The sequence below is a fragment of the Ricinus communis genome, chromosome 1, assembly GCF_019578655.1.
Source record: "Ricinus communis isolate WT05 ecotype wild-type chromosome 1, ASM1957865v1, whole genome shotgun sequence".
Classification (NCBI taxonomy): Eukaryota; Viridiplantae; Streptophyta; class Magnoliopsida; order Malpighiales; family Euphorbiaceae; genus Ricinus; species Ricinus communis.
The window spans coordinates 10,558,517-10,574,425 of NC_063256.1; the positions used below are offsets into that span (position 1 = coordinate 10,558,517).

The 15,909-nt window shown below is 32.8% G+C and overlaps 1 protein-coding gene and 1 long non-coding RNA gene across 2 annotated transcripts; both read left to right on the forward strand.

Moving 5' to 3' along the window:
- Positions 1 to 3,659: 3,659 nt before the first annotated feature.
- LOC8263513 (aspartyl protease family protein 2) lies at positions 3,660 to 5,416 on the forward strand. The gene has a single exon (XM_002523291.4). It carries the CDS (start codon positions 3,771 to 3,773, stop codon positions 5,178 to 5,180), a length of 1,410 nt encoding a protein of 469 aa, XP_002523337.2. The 5' UTR covers positions 3,660 to 3,770; the 3' UTR covers positions 5,181 to 5,416.
- Positions 5,417 to 9,565: 4,149 nt separating this feature from the next.
- On the forward strand, positions 9,566 to 11,432 carry LOC125369124. Its single transcript, XR_007214626.1, has 2 exons — positions 9,566 to 10,117; positions 11,222 to 11,432. It is a non-coding gene; the product is annotated as an uncharacterized LOC125369124 (long non-coding RNA).
- The last annotated feature ends 4,477 nt before the right edge of the window (positions 11,433 to 15,909 follow it).

Below are 15,909 nucleotides of genomic sequence, written 5' to 3' on the forward strand. Positions count from 1 at the left end.
AATAATAGTAACTAATTACTAATTTTCTTATCCACTTGATTATATTATGCTAAAAATATTAGAAATTAAGATTAATTAGTTTTAGAATTAATTTTTAATAAAAATTTAAATTTGCATGAGTTTAAATTTATTATTTAATTTAAATTTTTATTAAAAATTAAAAATTTAATTAATTTTTGTTAGATATTATTATTAGATTATATTAAAGTATAAAATTTATTATATAAATTATTTTACTAAATTTAATACATAATATAAAGTTCAAGTACTAAAATAAACTTTACTTATTCAATAAATTTTTCTTTCACTTGCTTTGCATGGTGCGTGGAATTCAATCTCTTAATTGTGGGATTTGGACTGAATTGACTGCTTTTGTCAAGTTGAGAAATCGGTCAAAAATTTAAAATCCGAATAAATTGGCTATTGATTCCAAACAGAGGAGGCAAATTGACCTCTAAAATCCTTTTTTAAATAGATCATGGGTTGACTTAGTATTCTTTTATCTTTCTTTTGGATTTATACCTTAGTATTGGTGTCTCCAATGGGATTGACATCAAATGGTTCCGTGCACCGCAGATAGCTTTTCTTCATTCCTTGACACAAAAGATAGCATCATTTGGGGTCTCTTTAACATCTTTTTCATTAATTTTTCGTGCTTAATTAACTCGATTGCTCTTTCCAGGCTACGATCTCTTTATTGTTTAATTAATAATCTTTTCTTTGTGCTTTTGGAAAGAGCTTTGCCCCACACGGTTTCCACTTAGTTAATCTCAGATTTTTGCAAGGTAGGCAAAAAAATATTGTGTATAGCAAATGGCTACTGATGTTAGGAGCTCCTCCTTTTCTTTACTTTTTTTTTTTCTTTTTTTTTTAATTTTCTTAAATATATGAAGCATAAAGTTTCCTACCTTCTTTAATAATGTAAAATCGTAGATCGGGCTTCTGGACCTTTCAATTATATGCCCTTTCCCCAGGAATATGATGCCATTTTAGAGCTTTATTTTCCCACCACCCCTTCCAAAACTTACGGATAGATGCCATTTATTCGTTGAAATAGCAGTGAGTCACTCACAAGTGTGCAACTGTACATAACTACTTTACCTACTTCCATTGTCGGGACCGTGATTAAAGGGCTAAGGCCAACCATGATATGTCATTTATTTTCTTCTGCTTCACATTTATGTGCGACCACCTCGAACAAATTGGCCTAAATGAAGGAAATATGGGATCACCGGATCCCTTTTCTTAGAATGTACCACTCAAAAAAGTGACACATATTTATTTTATATTTTACCACATATTTTATTATTTAATACTAATAAATATTTATTATTTATTATTTAGTTTAAAAATAGAGATATCCATTAAATATAGAAAAAAAATTATTAAATTATATAGCATAAATAAAATATATTTACAAATTTTTTTAAAGAAATAGTGCATGTAGAGTGCCTCGTGTAATTATATTCTATATATAAATTATGACATAACATAGTTAAGGAAGGCTGCATGTCATATAATTTTACTGCATAGCCTGACGTACAATATTATGGTTAAGGTTGCATGAAGCTAAGATTTAAGACTCCTTGGGGGCTGCGATTAACACAACACAATTTTATTTTATTTTATTTTTATCCTTGAGATTAAGTTGGTGAGTCGGGCCTCTTTTTTGACTAATTGGGCATCATGTTTGGAACCAACCCAACATCCTAAACCAGATCTCATCTTTTGTCTATTAATTAATTTTTGTTTGGGTTGTAAATCTAGTACTCGTGTTCTTACTTACGGTTCTTCGTATGCACATTCGTTTAGGAATTAGGACCATTATCACATGCCGCGTTCTTTCATTTGGAGGTAGAGAATATCTATGAATCAGTATCGTGACGAGAGGTACAAAAATAGAATATCACACTTGACTCCCAAATGCTTTCCACCTATGACCCACTAAGTCCACCTTGGCCATCACTCCCGTTTTATGTGAAAAAGGGTAGACCAAAGGTTAGAGGAGATGAATTTCCCATTTTACAAGTGAGTTTGCAGTTTAATTTATAAATCCAAATTTGAATTCTAAGACTGAGTTATAAGAAATATTACTATGAATTTCCTAATTTCCGATTTTAAAAACAGAATGCTCTGTATTTCAATTAAATTGAACATAGCATAAAAAATAATAATTGTCCAATCGACCGAAATAAAATCAAAAGATAAGAACGAAAGGAAAAGGGTATGCATATATCACGAGGAATAGCAGTAAGTAGTACTAAACCTAGAGCGGCAAGAGCATGAAATGCATTACTACTCAACCATCCTTGGTGACTTCTAAATATCATAATCTTTAATAAGAGCATGGGAATGACGTCCATAATGAAGTCAAAGAAATAGGTACATGGCTTCACTTGAACGAAAAAATAGAAGTTTGGATAACAGTAAATTGCATAGATGAAGCTTCCTGGTCACCTTAGAATTAGAAAATTCTAATGGGTCGCTCCTCGCTTTCATTTTTTTTTTTTTTCTTTTTAACTTATTTAGCAACAAATTTTAATAGTCAAGATTAAAAGTTCAAAATCTAATGGCTATAATATTATACCGATTGCATACTAGAAAAGATCTAAGCCAAAATTGAGCCGCTTTGTGTGGATATTACTGGCTCAGTCTCTGGTCCTCAATAGGGCAGCTGCTAGCTTTCTTTTACCAAACATTATTATCCTCTGTTAAGTAATTTGACTTTCATAAGCAGTGGATCTCACCTCAATTATGATCATGTGGAGATCTAATCATTAAAAGGGTAAATAATAATGCAAAAAACATATATTTTGCAAAAGATAGCATGTGCATAATATTTTAGTTTAAAGTCAAGTTTTGATAAATCTTTTGTGTAAATATCATACTTACAAATAAGAAGATAGACAATGTCTAGCATTTGGCCTTATTCTAATTAATATCTTAAAGATAGGAAACTTCCATTGCAAAATTTGTCGTTCCTATTAATATTCCTAACATGGGAAATAATAGCTAAAGTGAAGTGAAATATAACACCAAAACACAATAATATAATTTATGGTCATGGAATTATAGTATTCTTGCATAAAAAATAAAAAAAAATAAATGGAGATGAAATCCTTTTTAGATCTGATATATATTTTTATTTATGTACTAAATTAATATATATATTAATTAGTTTTATTTAGTGAAAAATGTATTAATTACTTAATATTAAAATATAGAATATTTTATTTTTATTTATTATGTAAAATAAGAATTTAAAAGCAGCAGCTCAGCTCAGCTCTCTATTCCCAAGTGACATCTGTTGATTTATGGAATTCATTTACTCCAATTAATAACACCAACCCCAACTTTCAACCAGCAAAAGCGGACAACAAGTTTTGGCATATTTGTCCTTCTTCACTTACCCCAAGTGGCATTTTCGTCATATCTTATCTCCCTCCTCTTACATCTTTCTCTTTCCCGAAAGATAATTTGCTACGGTAGTTACTATAATAACGCACCTATATTTATAGGAACGTCGACGAGATTATTTCAGCGACTACTGCAAAAATACAATAACAGAAACAATAATTTCGTGAAAAAAAATAAAAGATAAAGATAAAATGGAAAAGTTTAAATTTCTATTTCCCCGACAAAAAATTGATAACTTCACTTAAGCACCGCTTTTCCTTACTTGAGACTTTCAATTATATATAGTCTCTCACACCTCTGCAGAAATTCTGTATCCTTTTCTCCCACTTTTGTTTCTTTGTTTCTTCATTTCCATGGAGGGAAAAGCAGGAAGAAATGCCTTTCTTCTCTTCTTTTCCTTTACCATTTTCTTTTCTCACTCAACTTCACTCAACTACCAGACCTTAGTTGCCAACCCCCTACGTAGCCAACCCACTCTCTCGTGGACAGACTCCGAATCCCCGACAGACACAGCCGAATCCTCCGCCACTTTCTCCGTACAGTTACACCACGTCGACGCATTATCCTTCAACTCGACTCCAGAAACACTCTTCACCACCCGGCTCCAGCGTGACGCTGCACGCGTCGAAGCTATCTCCTACCTCGCTGAGACCGCCGGAGCCGGTAAGCGCGTGGGAACTGGATTTAGCAGCTCCGTGATTTCCGGTCTAGCACAAGGTAGTGGCGAGTATTTCACGCGCATAGGTGTAGGTACTCCTCCAAGGTATGTTTACATGGTGCTTGATACTGGAAGCGACATCGTTTGGATCCAGTGTGCTCCCTGCAAAAGATGTTACGCTCAGTCCGACCCGGTTTTCGACCCGCGCAAATCTAGATCTTTTGCTAGTATTGCTTGTCGGTCCCCCCTGTGTCACAGGCTTGATTCTCCAGGCTGTAATACTCAAAAGCAGACATGTATGTATCAAGTTTCTTACGGTGACGGTTCTTTTACTTTTGGTGACTTCTCCACTGAAACGCTGACGTTTCGACGTACTAGAGTTGCTCGTGTTGCGCTAGGGTGTGGCCATGATAATGAAGGCTTATTTGTTGGTGCCGCGGGTTTGTTAGGTCTTGGCCGAGGGAGGCTATCATTTCCGTCACAAACCGGTCGCCGGTTCAACCACAAATTTTCTTACTGTTTAGTAGACAGGTCTGCTTCTTCTAAACCGTCTTCTATGGTTTTTGGTGATTCGGCCGTCTCTCGAACCGCCCGGTTCACTCCGTTGGTCTCTAACCCTAAGCTAGATACTTTTTACTACGTTGAGCTCCTTGGGATCAGTGTTGGAGGAACACGTGTCCCTGGTATCACCGCATCTTTGTTTAAACTCGATCAGACTGGTAACGGCGGTGTGATAATTGATTCGGGTACGTCCGTTACTCGTCTGACCCGACCCGCATATATTGCTTTTCGGGATGCTTTCCGGGCCGGAGCTTCGAATTTAAAGAGGGCACCCCAGTTCTCATTATTCGACACGTGCTTTGATCTGTCTGGGAAGACGGAGGTGAAAGTTCCGACCGTTGTGCTGCATTTCCGCGGCGCTGATGTGTCATTGCCCGCTTCCAATTATTTGATTCCTGTGGATACTAGTGGGAACTTTTGCTTAGCGTTCGCGGGTACAATGGGCGGGTTGTCAATCATAGGCAACATCCAGCAACAGGGGTTCAGGGTGGTGTACGATTTGGCGGGTTCTAGGGTCGGGTTTGCGCCGCGTGGATGCGCGTAATCAGCGTGCGTTTGGGGTTGGTAAGAGATTAAAAGCCAAAAGAAAAAGAAATCTTTTCTGTTAAAATTAATTTTTCTTTTTCCGGTTGCCGGTTCTACGACGTAAGAATATCTTTCTCGGATATGGATGCGAAGAGGAAAGGAAGCAGGATTCGGGAACTACTTGTTGTATTAACTTGTCAAATTGTAACTGAAAGCGAGGTTGAAATGGTTAATATAAGCGCAAATTCAGCTTGATTTTATGTTTAAGAGAACTAATCTGCAAAAATTAATTTTATCTGATAATTTGGATTTCGTTTTTAATTTTTATGTACTATTTGGTGAAAGGACTTGAGGTGGTAGGAAATAGGGAAAGACCCCATTATCCAATCCCTGTTCTATGTGAATGTGAATCCGATGCAAATCTTCAGTTCTCTTGTCTAATGTATAGCAAACGTGTTTATAACTGACCATTTTAGATAGTGAAACCTCTTTCTTTTTCTTTTTTTTGTTTTCCTTGTTGGGTGCATTTGTGCGGGGAACATGAAAGAGAAAGTGACATAGGACGAATCAGATTTTTAGGGTTTGTATCAATCGGGTTGGAGAATATTGGCAGGGAGACTTTGCTTTTGATAATGACTAGGGCCATTTACCGTACAGTCCGGTGAATTAGAATTAGCGGTCAGGCATATGCACATGGAGCATCATCTATCTTTCAAGTATGAAAGAAACAAAAGCTTTAGATGTCACCATAACTGGTGGGTCCTCCCCTTTCGTGTTGCGAGTACCACTACGCTTTCGGTGCATTTGGATCTAAATATCACCGGTGTCTAACCACACACGCACGCTATACACTTTTATCATGCATATGACTCCACCTGCGCTCCATCTCCGCTGAAACTGGGTACGGATTTGTCCAATTCGGTTATTTATAAATCATCAGTATTATATTAAATTTTTATTTTTTTAAAGTTGAAAGTACATGTACGAGTATTATACCAAATATAAAAAGATCCATACCGTATTGTATCAATTTTTACCGTTAAATACAGTTCGGTTTGGTACTATTTTCAGTTTTAAAAAATTTTAAAGATACAACTTTAATCTTATTTTTAATCAAATATATTTGGAGAAAATAATGATTATCAACTTAAAGAAAATAAAATGAAAATCTGAATTAGAATTGTAATCACATTCTTGAACAACATATTTTACAATTCAATCACTTGTAAATATAATAATTCATTCAATGTTGAAATATAAACCATTAAAATATATGTTACTGCTAGCATAAAAATATTTTGCAGATAGCAATCCTTAAAACAAAATATTTTTCGCAGTTGCAGCCAACAATCTATCTAGTAAAAATAAAAGTAAAAAGTAAAAAAGAAAATAAAAATATCTGAGACTGAGCAATAGTGGCACAGTTATGAGAAGAGAGAGCGCTAAAGAGGAAGACATCTACGCGGGCCAATTCTTGCTTCTGCTTTTCTGCGAGTTAATTATGTGTGGCGCTAAAGAGGAAGACGTCTAAGCGAGCCAATTTCTTCCTTTTTCCTTTTGATTTTATGTCCAGAAATTTGCCTTAGGGATTTTGTCTTTCTGAATTGAAAATTGAGAGGTGCGGCGGTGTGTTCTAAATAGAAAGACGTCTACGCGAGCTAATTTTTTCCTTCTTTCTTTTGATTTTCTGTCTACAGATTTGCCTTAGGGATTTTATTTTTCTGAATTGCAAAATGAAAGGTGCGGCGGTGTAAAGAGGAAGGTGTGTTCAAATTGTTAGGTATAAGCTTGTAGTATGTGGTAAGAAAATGTATTAGGGTTAAGTTAGTAGATAGTAAATTATAAATTTAGTATTAGAGTAATGTATATTAGTATTAGTACTATATGATATACTAATATATAACTTTTATTTTTTTATAGAATATAAAGTACATTATAATATTATAGTTACTTTTAATATGTAGTATTTTTTTCTTATTTCGATAATCATTACTTGAATTATATAAAATGATAAATATAAAATAATTTTTTATAGAGTATAAAGTATTTTATAATATTATAGTTATTTTTAATAGGTATTATTTATATAAATAAATATATGTAAAAAATTTGGTTATACGGTTTGGTCCGGATCAGTACAAGACGGATCGGTTCTGGTATGGTTATGGTACGGTTTTTACTAAAGAACCAGTACCATACCGTAATAGTAAAAAAACTCGGATCAGTTCAATTCAGTTGTAAAAAATTTTGATTATTATGGTTGTTTATACATACATTCTCAGATTTCAAAAGGGTAAATGCACATATGTGCTTCTAAATTTAGTGTGTTTTTGCGATTGGATTTCTAAATTTAATTTTAATTCAATTGCAATTTATAATTCATTTATTAATGAAAATAATAAAATAATAATTTTTTTACCGAGGGTGTTAATTATAATCATAAAAAATTAATTAAAAATTTTATAAACAGAAATAATTTTAATTTAAAAATTAGAAACTAATCTTCAACCACCCATCTCGTCATCAATCATCAGTTTTCATCTCCCTTCTCTCTCGTCAAATCAACAAGACAAACATCATTTAGACATCGAATTTGCATATTTTATGACACAAGGAAGGATTAGCATTGAGAATTTGAGATTCTCACAGCACCTGGGTACGGATGGAGGTGTTACTGCTATCATCTCATTATAATTGTTGCACTTTTTTTCTTGTCTTTGTCGTGTATATGTCATTATCATTTCCTTCTTTTTTTTTACTCACAAAATACCTTACATTAATCGAATTCTCCGGCAACAATCGCGATGATAATAATTGTCTTCTCCCGTATCAATCGCGACTGCAACAACATCAAATGTCTTCATCTTCTAAAGGCAACAATATCAGCACCACCTTTAACAATTATTTCAGTGGTGTTTTGTATATAGAGGAAAGAGATTTCACAAACTAGTTATCTTCTCTTTTCTTCATTATTTCAAATTCTTTTGAATATAACTAAAAATATTATTATGTTTTCTTTCCCAATTCAACACTATGAATTCAATCAGAGCTATAACCAAAACTTAAGTCTTTAGTTTTATTTCTTTTGTTTTAGGGTTTATATACTAAAAGAGAGAAGTGTTGATTTTTTATTTAATTATTAGTTTATATATCGATGCGATTATAACGGCAAGTGAGACGCACACATTAAACAGATGGTAACTAGGGGCCTAAATACACCAAAATAGAAAGTTAAGAGATTTGATTGAACTGAAACTTGGTTTAAGGGTACAATTACAAAAACAAGATAAGTTGAAGTAGCCATTCATGCATTTAGCTACAATAAAACGTATTAACTTTAGGCTAGCTACTGGGCCAATTCAACTCAGGCCCTACTGTGAGTACGCTGTTATGCAACGACCATTTTGCATGTTTTGGTGTGCCCCCCGCCCGTATAAATAAGCACATGAAATCAGGGATTAGTCAAGAAAAGCAGGCGCTATAACCCTGCCTTAATTATCAATGCGATAGTTGGGAGTAGGATTTGTGATAAAATAAGTCAACCCTCGAGAATACCAAGGCAATCGTGCGTTCGTTTACTCCCTCTTTGTGGATTCTAGCTGGTTAAATAAAAATTTAAAAAAAGTTGAGATGGATAATACCCACTCTATGCCCTTTACAAGAATGTAATTATGGATGTGGAAGCATCACTAATTATAATAATACTTAAAAGTTTGTGAATGCTCCACCTGCTTTCCCGAAAAACAAAATGATAAACTGATGGCTATTGTAATGGTGCAAGGTGTCAGGATCCAGCAGGGTCCAAGTACAAATCCTACACTCAAATGGTGTGTCTCGGCAGAGAGGTTCCAGAAGAAATTAAGAATGGCTACGAAAGTTGTTATTTGTTTTTAAGGGTAATTACTTATTTTGTCTCATTTATTTTTCCATATTATCCTATTTATTTTTTTAATATTTGAAAATTATGATCTTTATTTTTCTTAGTTTATTATTTTATATTAAAAATCTATTACGTTAGCATTTTTCTTAAATAACTATTAATTAGATTTAATTTTACATTATCTGTTTTTAATTTTTAGTATAATATATTTATTATACTAATATTTTTTATTTAGTTTTTATATAAAAATTAAATTTTAATATCTGAGTAAAGATAATTAATTAGTATTTTTTAATTATTTTAATTTTTAACATAATTAAATTTTAATAAAATTTATATATTTTAAAAATATTTATATTAATTCAAATATTGAAAATTTAAATAACTGAATTTTAAATTGTTAAAAATTTAATATAGTAGTATTATAATTTTAATAAGAAGTTTGAAGTTTAAATTATTTTTTTATTAATTTAATTTTTTAATTATATTGATTTTTAAAATGTAAAGAAAATCTAGTGTAATAAACAAAAAATAAAAGTAATTTATATAGTACATAAAAAATTAAAAATAAATTGAATAAAATCAAATCTAATTTAACGGTTTCTTAACAAAAATTTTAACCGAACAGATTTTTAATATAAACATAAGAACGAAGAAAGAATCTTTTTTGTTCCTTTTCAACCTAGTCTATTCTCCCTTGAATTGAAACTGTGTTCCTTGCAAGGATAAAAATAGAATATTCATGAAAACTACTCAACTCCTTAGAATAATGACCTTGTAGGAATTTAAGAAAAAAAATCAAATATACTTCCCACAAAGAGAGTTCATGAGCGAGTCTCGTCAGTTTCAAAATCAAACAATTCCAGGAGCTGCAATCTCCTTCTCAGATTAAGAAAAATGTTGTGCTAGCTTTTCAGGAAGATACGAAACAATATAACTCTCAATTAGAGACTCCACAAAAGAGCGAGCATAATCAAGTGAGATTGGAGTTTTAAAGCAAAGAAAGGACAAGCAATTGGAGTTCATGAAGCCTGTCGTAACTACGTCAGAGGTAGCTCCTCGACCTCCAACTTCTGGTTTGATTCAAACACTTAAATCTCTTGTGATTTTTGCATTAAATTCAGTGGTTGATTTGTGTTTAAAGAAAATATAACTAGTAATGAAGAGTTTGATGTCAAGATTGGTAAAGGAAACAAGATTGATTCGTGGGAATTAGAAAATATGTTGTGCCTAAAATGTGTTTGTGGAAATAAAAATAGGAATTGTCGATGCTACTGTTTTCATGTGCAGAAATGGATATATAATGATATATTCATTCTTAAAGAAACAGAGTTTGAGAAATGGAGAAAGCAAAGGAAAAGAGTGAATGTCTTGTTAGTGCTGGCAATTTTTCGTATCTTCCACATCAATTTGTTAAAGAAGATTATAGGGTCTAATACTACAGTTGTTTTGAGTCTTCGACACATTAGCTTTTTTTATTCCAAATCAACCTGCTGCTATATTGGATTAAAGAGTCATGGAAAGGTGCTTCAGTTCAAGAGCTTTCAGTCCAATATTCCAAACTATCACCAAGGAAGAAGCCACTTGGGAAGACTTGTCATTCTTGCAATCCCAATTTCCTACATTTTTTCCTTGAGGACAAGAAAAATGTGCAAGAGCCAATCCTACACCTTAAATGCAGTACATGGTGTCTCAGCGGAAAGGTTCTGGAAGAAATGAAAAATGGCTATGGAAGTTGTTGTTTGTTATTATTAGCTGTTAGTGAATTAGTTGTTATTTTGTTCTGTAGTGCCCAGTAACAGGATTGAGAGAGATGCTCTCAATCCTTGGTTATTAATATGCTGGAATATAAGAAGAAAAGGCAGACCTGATTATCAATAAACTTTCTCTATTCTCATTCTACTACTCTCTTTCTTTTTATTCCTTCTGTGTTCTTCTTTATTTTCCTCCTCTTTCTCTTCCGGTTTCTCATCTCCTAAACATTCTATTTATCTCAAAGGTCATGCCTCTCAGCTGAGGTACATGACACACAGAAAAATTAACTTGGTTAAATTCCTCTATTGAATATTAAATACCTTCCCGTAGAATTTTAGATCCTGTTTCTATAATTAAATCATCAAAAGAAGTCCAAAATGAAATTACTATCTACTAATGTTTATCTTTTGTTCTCTTTCATGTAGAGCCACAAGTCCAAGTCTATACATTCAAAAAAAGAAAAAAAAGAAGAAGAAGAAGAAGAAGAAGAAATTCATCATCAATCCAGAGCAATATAGCATTTTCTATTCTTCAATGATTGATTTAGTAAAGCTTGTTCCTAGCAACTTCTGACTTATCTCAAATTCATAAACTTGTGCACATGGCAGATTTATTTTTATTTTTTTGTTTGTTTTATATATCATGTTCAAAGATCTGCAACAGAGTTTCACAATAATGCTTGTGAAAAGTCAGATCAAAGATGATAAAAGGCTCATAACATAAATTATAATTTATCGAACTCAGCTATTATAATTTATTGAGTCGTCACAAGAAAACAGGAAAATACATCATCTCTCCCTCTTTTAAAGTCTCATGACATGTCCCTTGGGCACCATAGAACAAGATTGTAATACTCAGAATTTTTATATATTTAATAATTAGTTTCTATTTAAGTTAATTTTAGCTTTATTTTTATTTGGTTTAACTTGAAATGATTTAATGGAAATTTTAATATTAGTCAATTAAATGAATTATTTTTCTATTACCAATTAGTTTGAAATTTTAAGAAATTATTCAAGTAAATTATTTGAGAAATGATTATATTTTGGTTATTCAAATTTTCTCCAAATGTAAATTTATATAAGTAAAATTATATATTGGAAAATTATGGTAGAAATTGTAAGGAATGTTTTTTATGAAAGAATTTTGGGAAAATTGGTATTTTAATTGATTAATGGTATTAAATTTTAAGTTGGAAATTTACTATTTAAATTAATTTTGTGTTAGGACTAAATTGGAAATTTATTATGGAATAAGGATTGAGAGTATAATTTTATTTTTATGGGGTTTTAATGGAAATTTGTGAGTTTGGTATTTTCGTAAATAAATATGTCGGTTAGGAGTATTTTTGTAATTATATATTTTCAATAATTTGGATTTGGCCCAAATTAATTATTTAGGGGCTTAATTGAAAGGATAAAGGAAAGTTTAGGGGTTAAATTGGAATTATGCTGGATGAAATTGTAAGTAATTAAGAAAGTTGAGGGACCAAATTGTAATAACGAAACGTTCGGGGGCTTAATGTCGATATTGAAAGGAATGGGATCGGGGAGAGAGAAAGTAGATCGGGAGAGAGAGAGAGAGGGTGATGGCCCAAGAAGAGAAAGGCGGCGTTGGCGCTGTGCGCGGGCGAGGAAAGAGGCGGCGGGCTGGCGGAGAACTCACAACAGGAATCTCGTGAGGGGCATGGAGGTCGTCCCCGCTTCCATGGCAAATGAGTCGAGTGGCGATCTACTCCTATCGGCAAGGGTTCTCTTCCGCAACATGGCGACACGGGTGGCCGGAGTTGCAAGATCCAGTAAAGTGAAATTTAGAGTGGCGTTTTTCGACTTTTCCGCGAGCTCCGTGGATGGACGATCGGAGGACGTATCCCGACTCTCTCAAACTTGGCACCGGCCGTGGCGATCGAGCTTCGCTTGCAAATCGATACGAGATCATCCGCAAATCTCTCCGGATGATCGGGTGTCAGATCGGAAAATCGAAAGCGGGGATCGTCGTCAGCTCGTCGTTTCGAGTCCGATGGTGAGTTCGGATAGTCGATCGGACTCCGGCTGCTGGAGGCGAGTCGACCGAGCGACCGAGCGACCGAGCGTCTCGATGATCTGTCTGTTCGGCTCGCTCCAACTGATACATCGGAGCAGAGCTAGAAGGTCGCCCAAAACCTGTGAGTTAAAGTCACTTAATCGATGCACTATTGCTAAGTCTGAATTTAATATGCTATTTTGAAAGTTTATGCTTAATATGGTTATTAATATCGCAACGTAAATAATTTCACTGGATTATTAATTATTGAAGATAATATAAGTATTATTATAGTAATGTTATGATAATACCAAATATTATCAGTTTTCCACATGAGTTGCATGATGTCTTACTCTAAATTGTTAATCGTTATTTTGATATGGTTGAATGACTTCTTTAGAGAATAATATTTATTAAATGTGGCGATTGCGATTTGGGAAATGTGGCTTGTAGAACATGCCGCCTAATGGGTTACATCAAGACCGCGTGCGCACCGATAATGATCATGGACGGGTAATAAGATTTTTATGGGTTCGCCCTGGTCGAGCATGGCTCTCTGGGTTGATTTGAGTAAATTGCGGTAATAAGATTATTATGAGTTTTGCCCTGGTCGAGCATGGCTCTCTGGGCTGATTTGAGTGAGATGCCGGAGTAAAGGATCCTGGTCGAGCTTCGCTCTCTGGGCGCCAGCTTATTTGAATATTAAGTGACCGAACTGGAGTTAAGGACCCTGGTCGAGCATTGCTCTCTGGGCGCCAGTCCTATTGGAATGAGATGTCGGAGTAAAGGTCCCTGGTCGAGCATGCTCTCTGGGCGCCAGTCTTATTGGATCAAGAGAGCCAAAAGGCTACTAAAATTTGGGGTTAAAGTTCTACTGAGCCACTCGTCCCGTAAAAATAAAAATATATTTTATTTATTTATTTATTTGGTATGATTGTAATATGAGTTGTATTTACGTGCATGGTTTGATATACTGATTCGAACGATTAATATTTTCTGTGAAGACTGTAATAGTCTCTAGATTATTTGATTTTAACTCACTCTCGAGACTGATAGTCTCCATTTACTGTTTTTCAGATTCATGACTGTTAGTCTTCCCGCGACTCTTATTCAGTAACCCGACTCCTTCATCATCGGGTGATGTATTTGATTTGGTATGTAAATTGGTAAATCTTAGATTCTCCGCAGTAGTAATAGTAGATGTATCAGTTGTAATTTTATGAGTTTCGGGTCTCGCCTAATTTTTATGGCTGACCGAAGTAATTATGTAAAATGTAACTATTAAGATAATTCGTGGCTTTAATAATATTAAATGATATAAGATTTGTTTAAGTCAGTGAGTGTCAGGCTTACTACGGGTTTCGGTAGCTTTACGCCTATCCATTTTCTAGTGCCGGTCACGGGCCCACGGGTGGGGTCGTGATAAAGATCCATCAGCCAGAGATGGACCAATTGCCCTTGTCCATTCTCTGTCTCAGTACTAGTACATGACCCGACATCGTTTTTGTGGGTTTTTCTTTCCGTAAACTAAAGACAATAAAATTAAATGGTTCTTTATAAAAATTCACCTTCTTTTTAACAATAATTGCATTTTTACCTTAAAAAAAATTTACAAAAATACGCTCAAGTCAAATATCCTAAAAATCATCTAAACATCAACCATACCAAAATTTGTTTTAAAAAATCATGCATCAACTAAAATCAACCAGTTACAATATATGGGTTAGACAACAAATAAAAAATCAACCAAACATTAATAAAATATAAACCATACCTCTCTTAACATCAACTAACGTCAATAAAACTATAATTTTTGTACCTAAGGAACCATAATAATAATAATAATAATAATAATAATAATAATAATAATAATTTATGATGATAATGATAATAAAATTATAAATTTAAAAAATTTAATGTGTGTGATTAAAGTAAAGAATTTTTATTTTAAATTGAATGATTTATAAAAAGATCATTATTGAGTCCTTAATTTAAAGAGGATTTTTAATGTTAGATAAAGATAAAAGAATATTTAAATTACATTTAATTAATTTGATTAAACAATAATCAGATAAGTGATTTATATAAAGTGCTAGGATTAATTTGATATTGGAAAAGGGTCAAAAGTAAAGTTAATTTAATATATGGGGTTTAAGTGGAAAATATAATTATTGATATTTTTGTAAATAGTTGTATTGGTAGGGATATTCTAGTAATTTTACTATTAAAAGCAAGATTAAATAAGTAATTATATATTTCAATAATTTCAATTTGGCCAAAAGTAACAATTAAGGGCTTGATTGAGACAATCATTATAAGCTTAAAGGTATAGTGGAATTTAGGAGGGGTAATGGTTATCAAACTAAAAAAAGAGTGACCAAAAGAAGATATAGAAAGGAAAAAGTAAAATAAAAAGAAAGAAAGAAAGAGAGATAAAGAAGGGAAAAGGAGCTGCTGCCATTGATGGCAGAAGGAGAAAGGCCCGATTGAAAGGCGGTGAAGCTGTTAGGAGGTGCAGCTGTCGATGGCAAGTTTAATGGTGGTGGAGGCAGCAACTATCAAAGATGGTGGGCGGCAGAAAACGGTGAAGGCATCAGTTTTTTAACGCCGCTCAGACTGATTTCGACGAATGAAAATGATATTAAGATTTTTTTGAAAGAGTCTAATTATGTTTTTTGTATCATGTAAATGTATCATATTAAAAAGAAAAATAACAAAAATATTTTATAAAAAATACAGTGTAAATTTTATTTTATTTTTACAGTGTCAAAATATCAAAAATATAATTTTTATTTTTTTTAAATATAGTTTTGATTATTTTTATTTTTTCTTTGGTTATTTTAAAAATAACCAAAAAATAACTACACTGCATTTTTTAAAAAAATAACATTTTTTTTAAAAATTTATACAGTAAACTAATATTTCATATTGATTTTAAGTTTTTTTTTAAGAAGTTTGCTGTTAAAAAATTACCGGTCTAATTTTTTCATAACATTCTATGTTATTATATATTTTAATATTATATTAACCAATAAGTAGTTTTCTAATCAGATAATGATACTAATTCCATCTTAAGAAATAGTAGTACATT

Excerpts from the sequence above, each read along its gene's own strand:
- LOC8263513 (XM_002523291.4), top strand. The coding sequence starts at position 3,771 with ATGGAGGGAAAAGCAGGAAGAAATGCCTTTCTTCTCTTCTTTTCCTTT.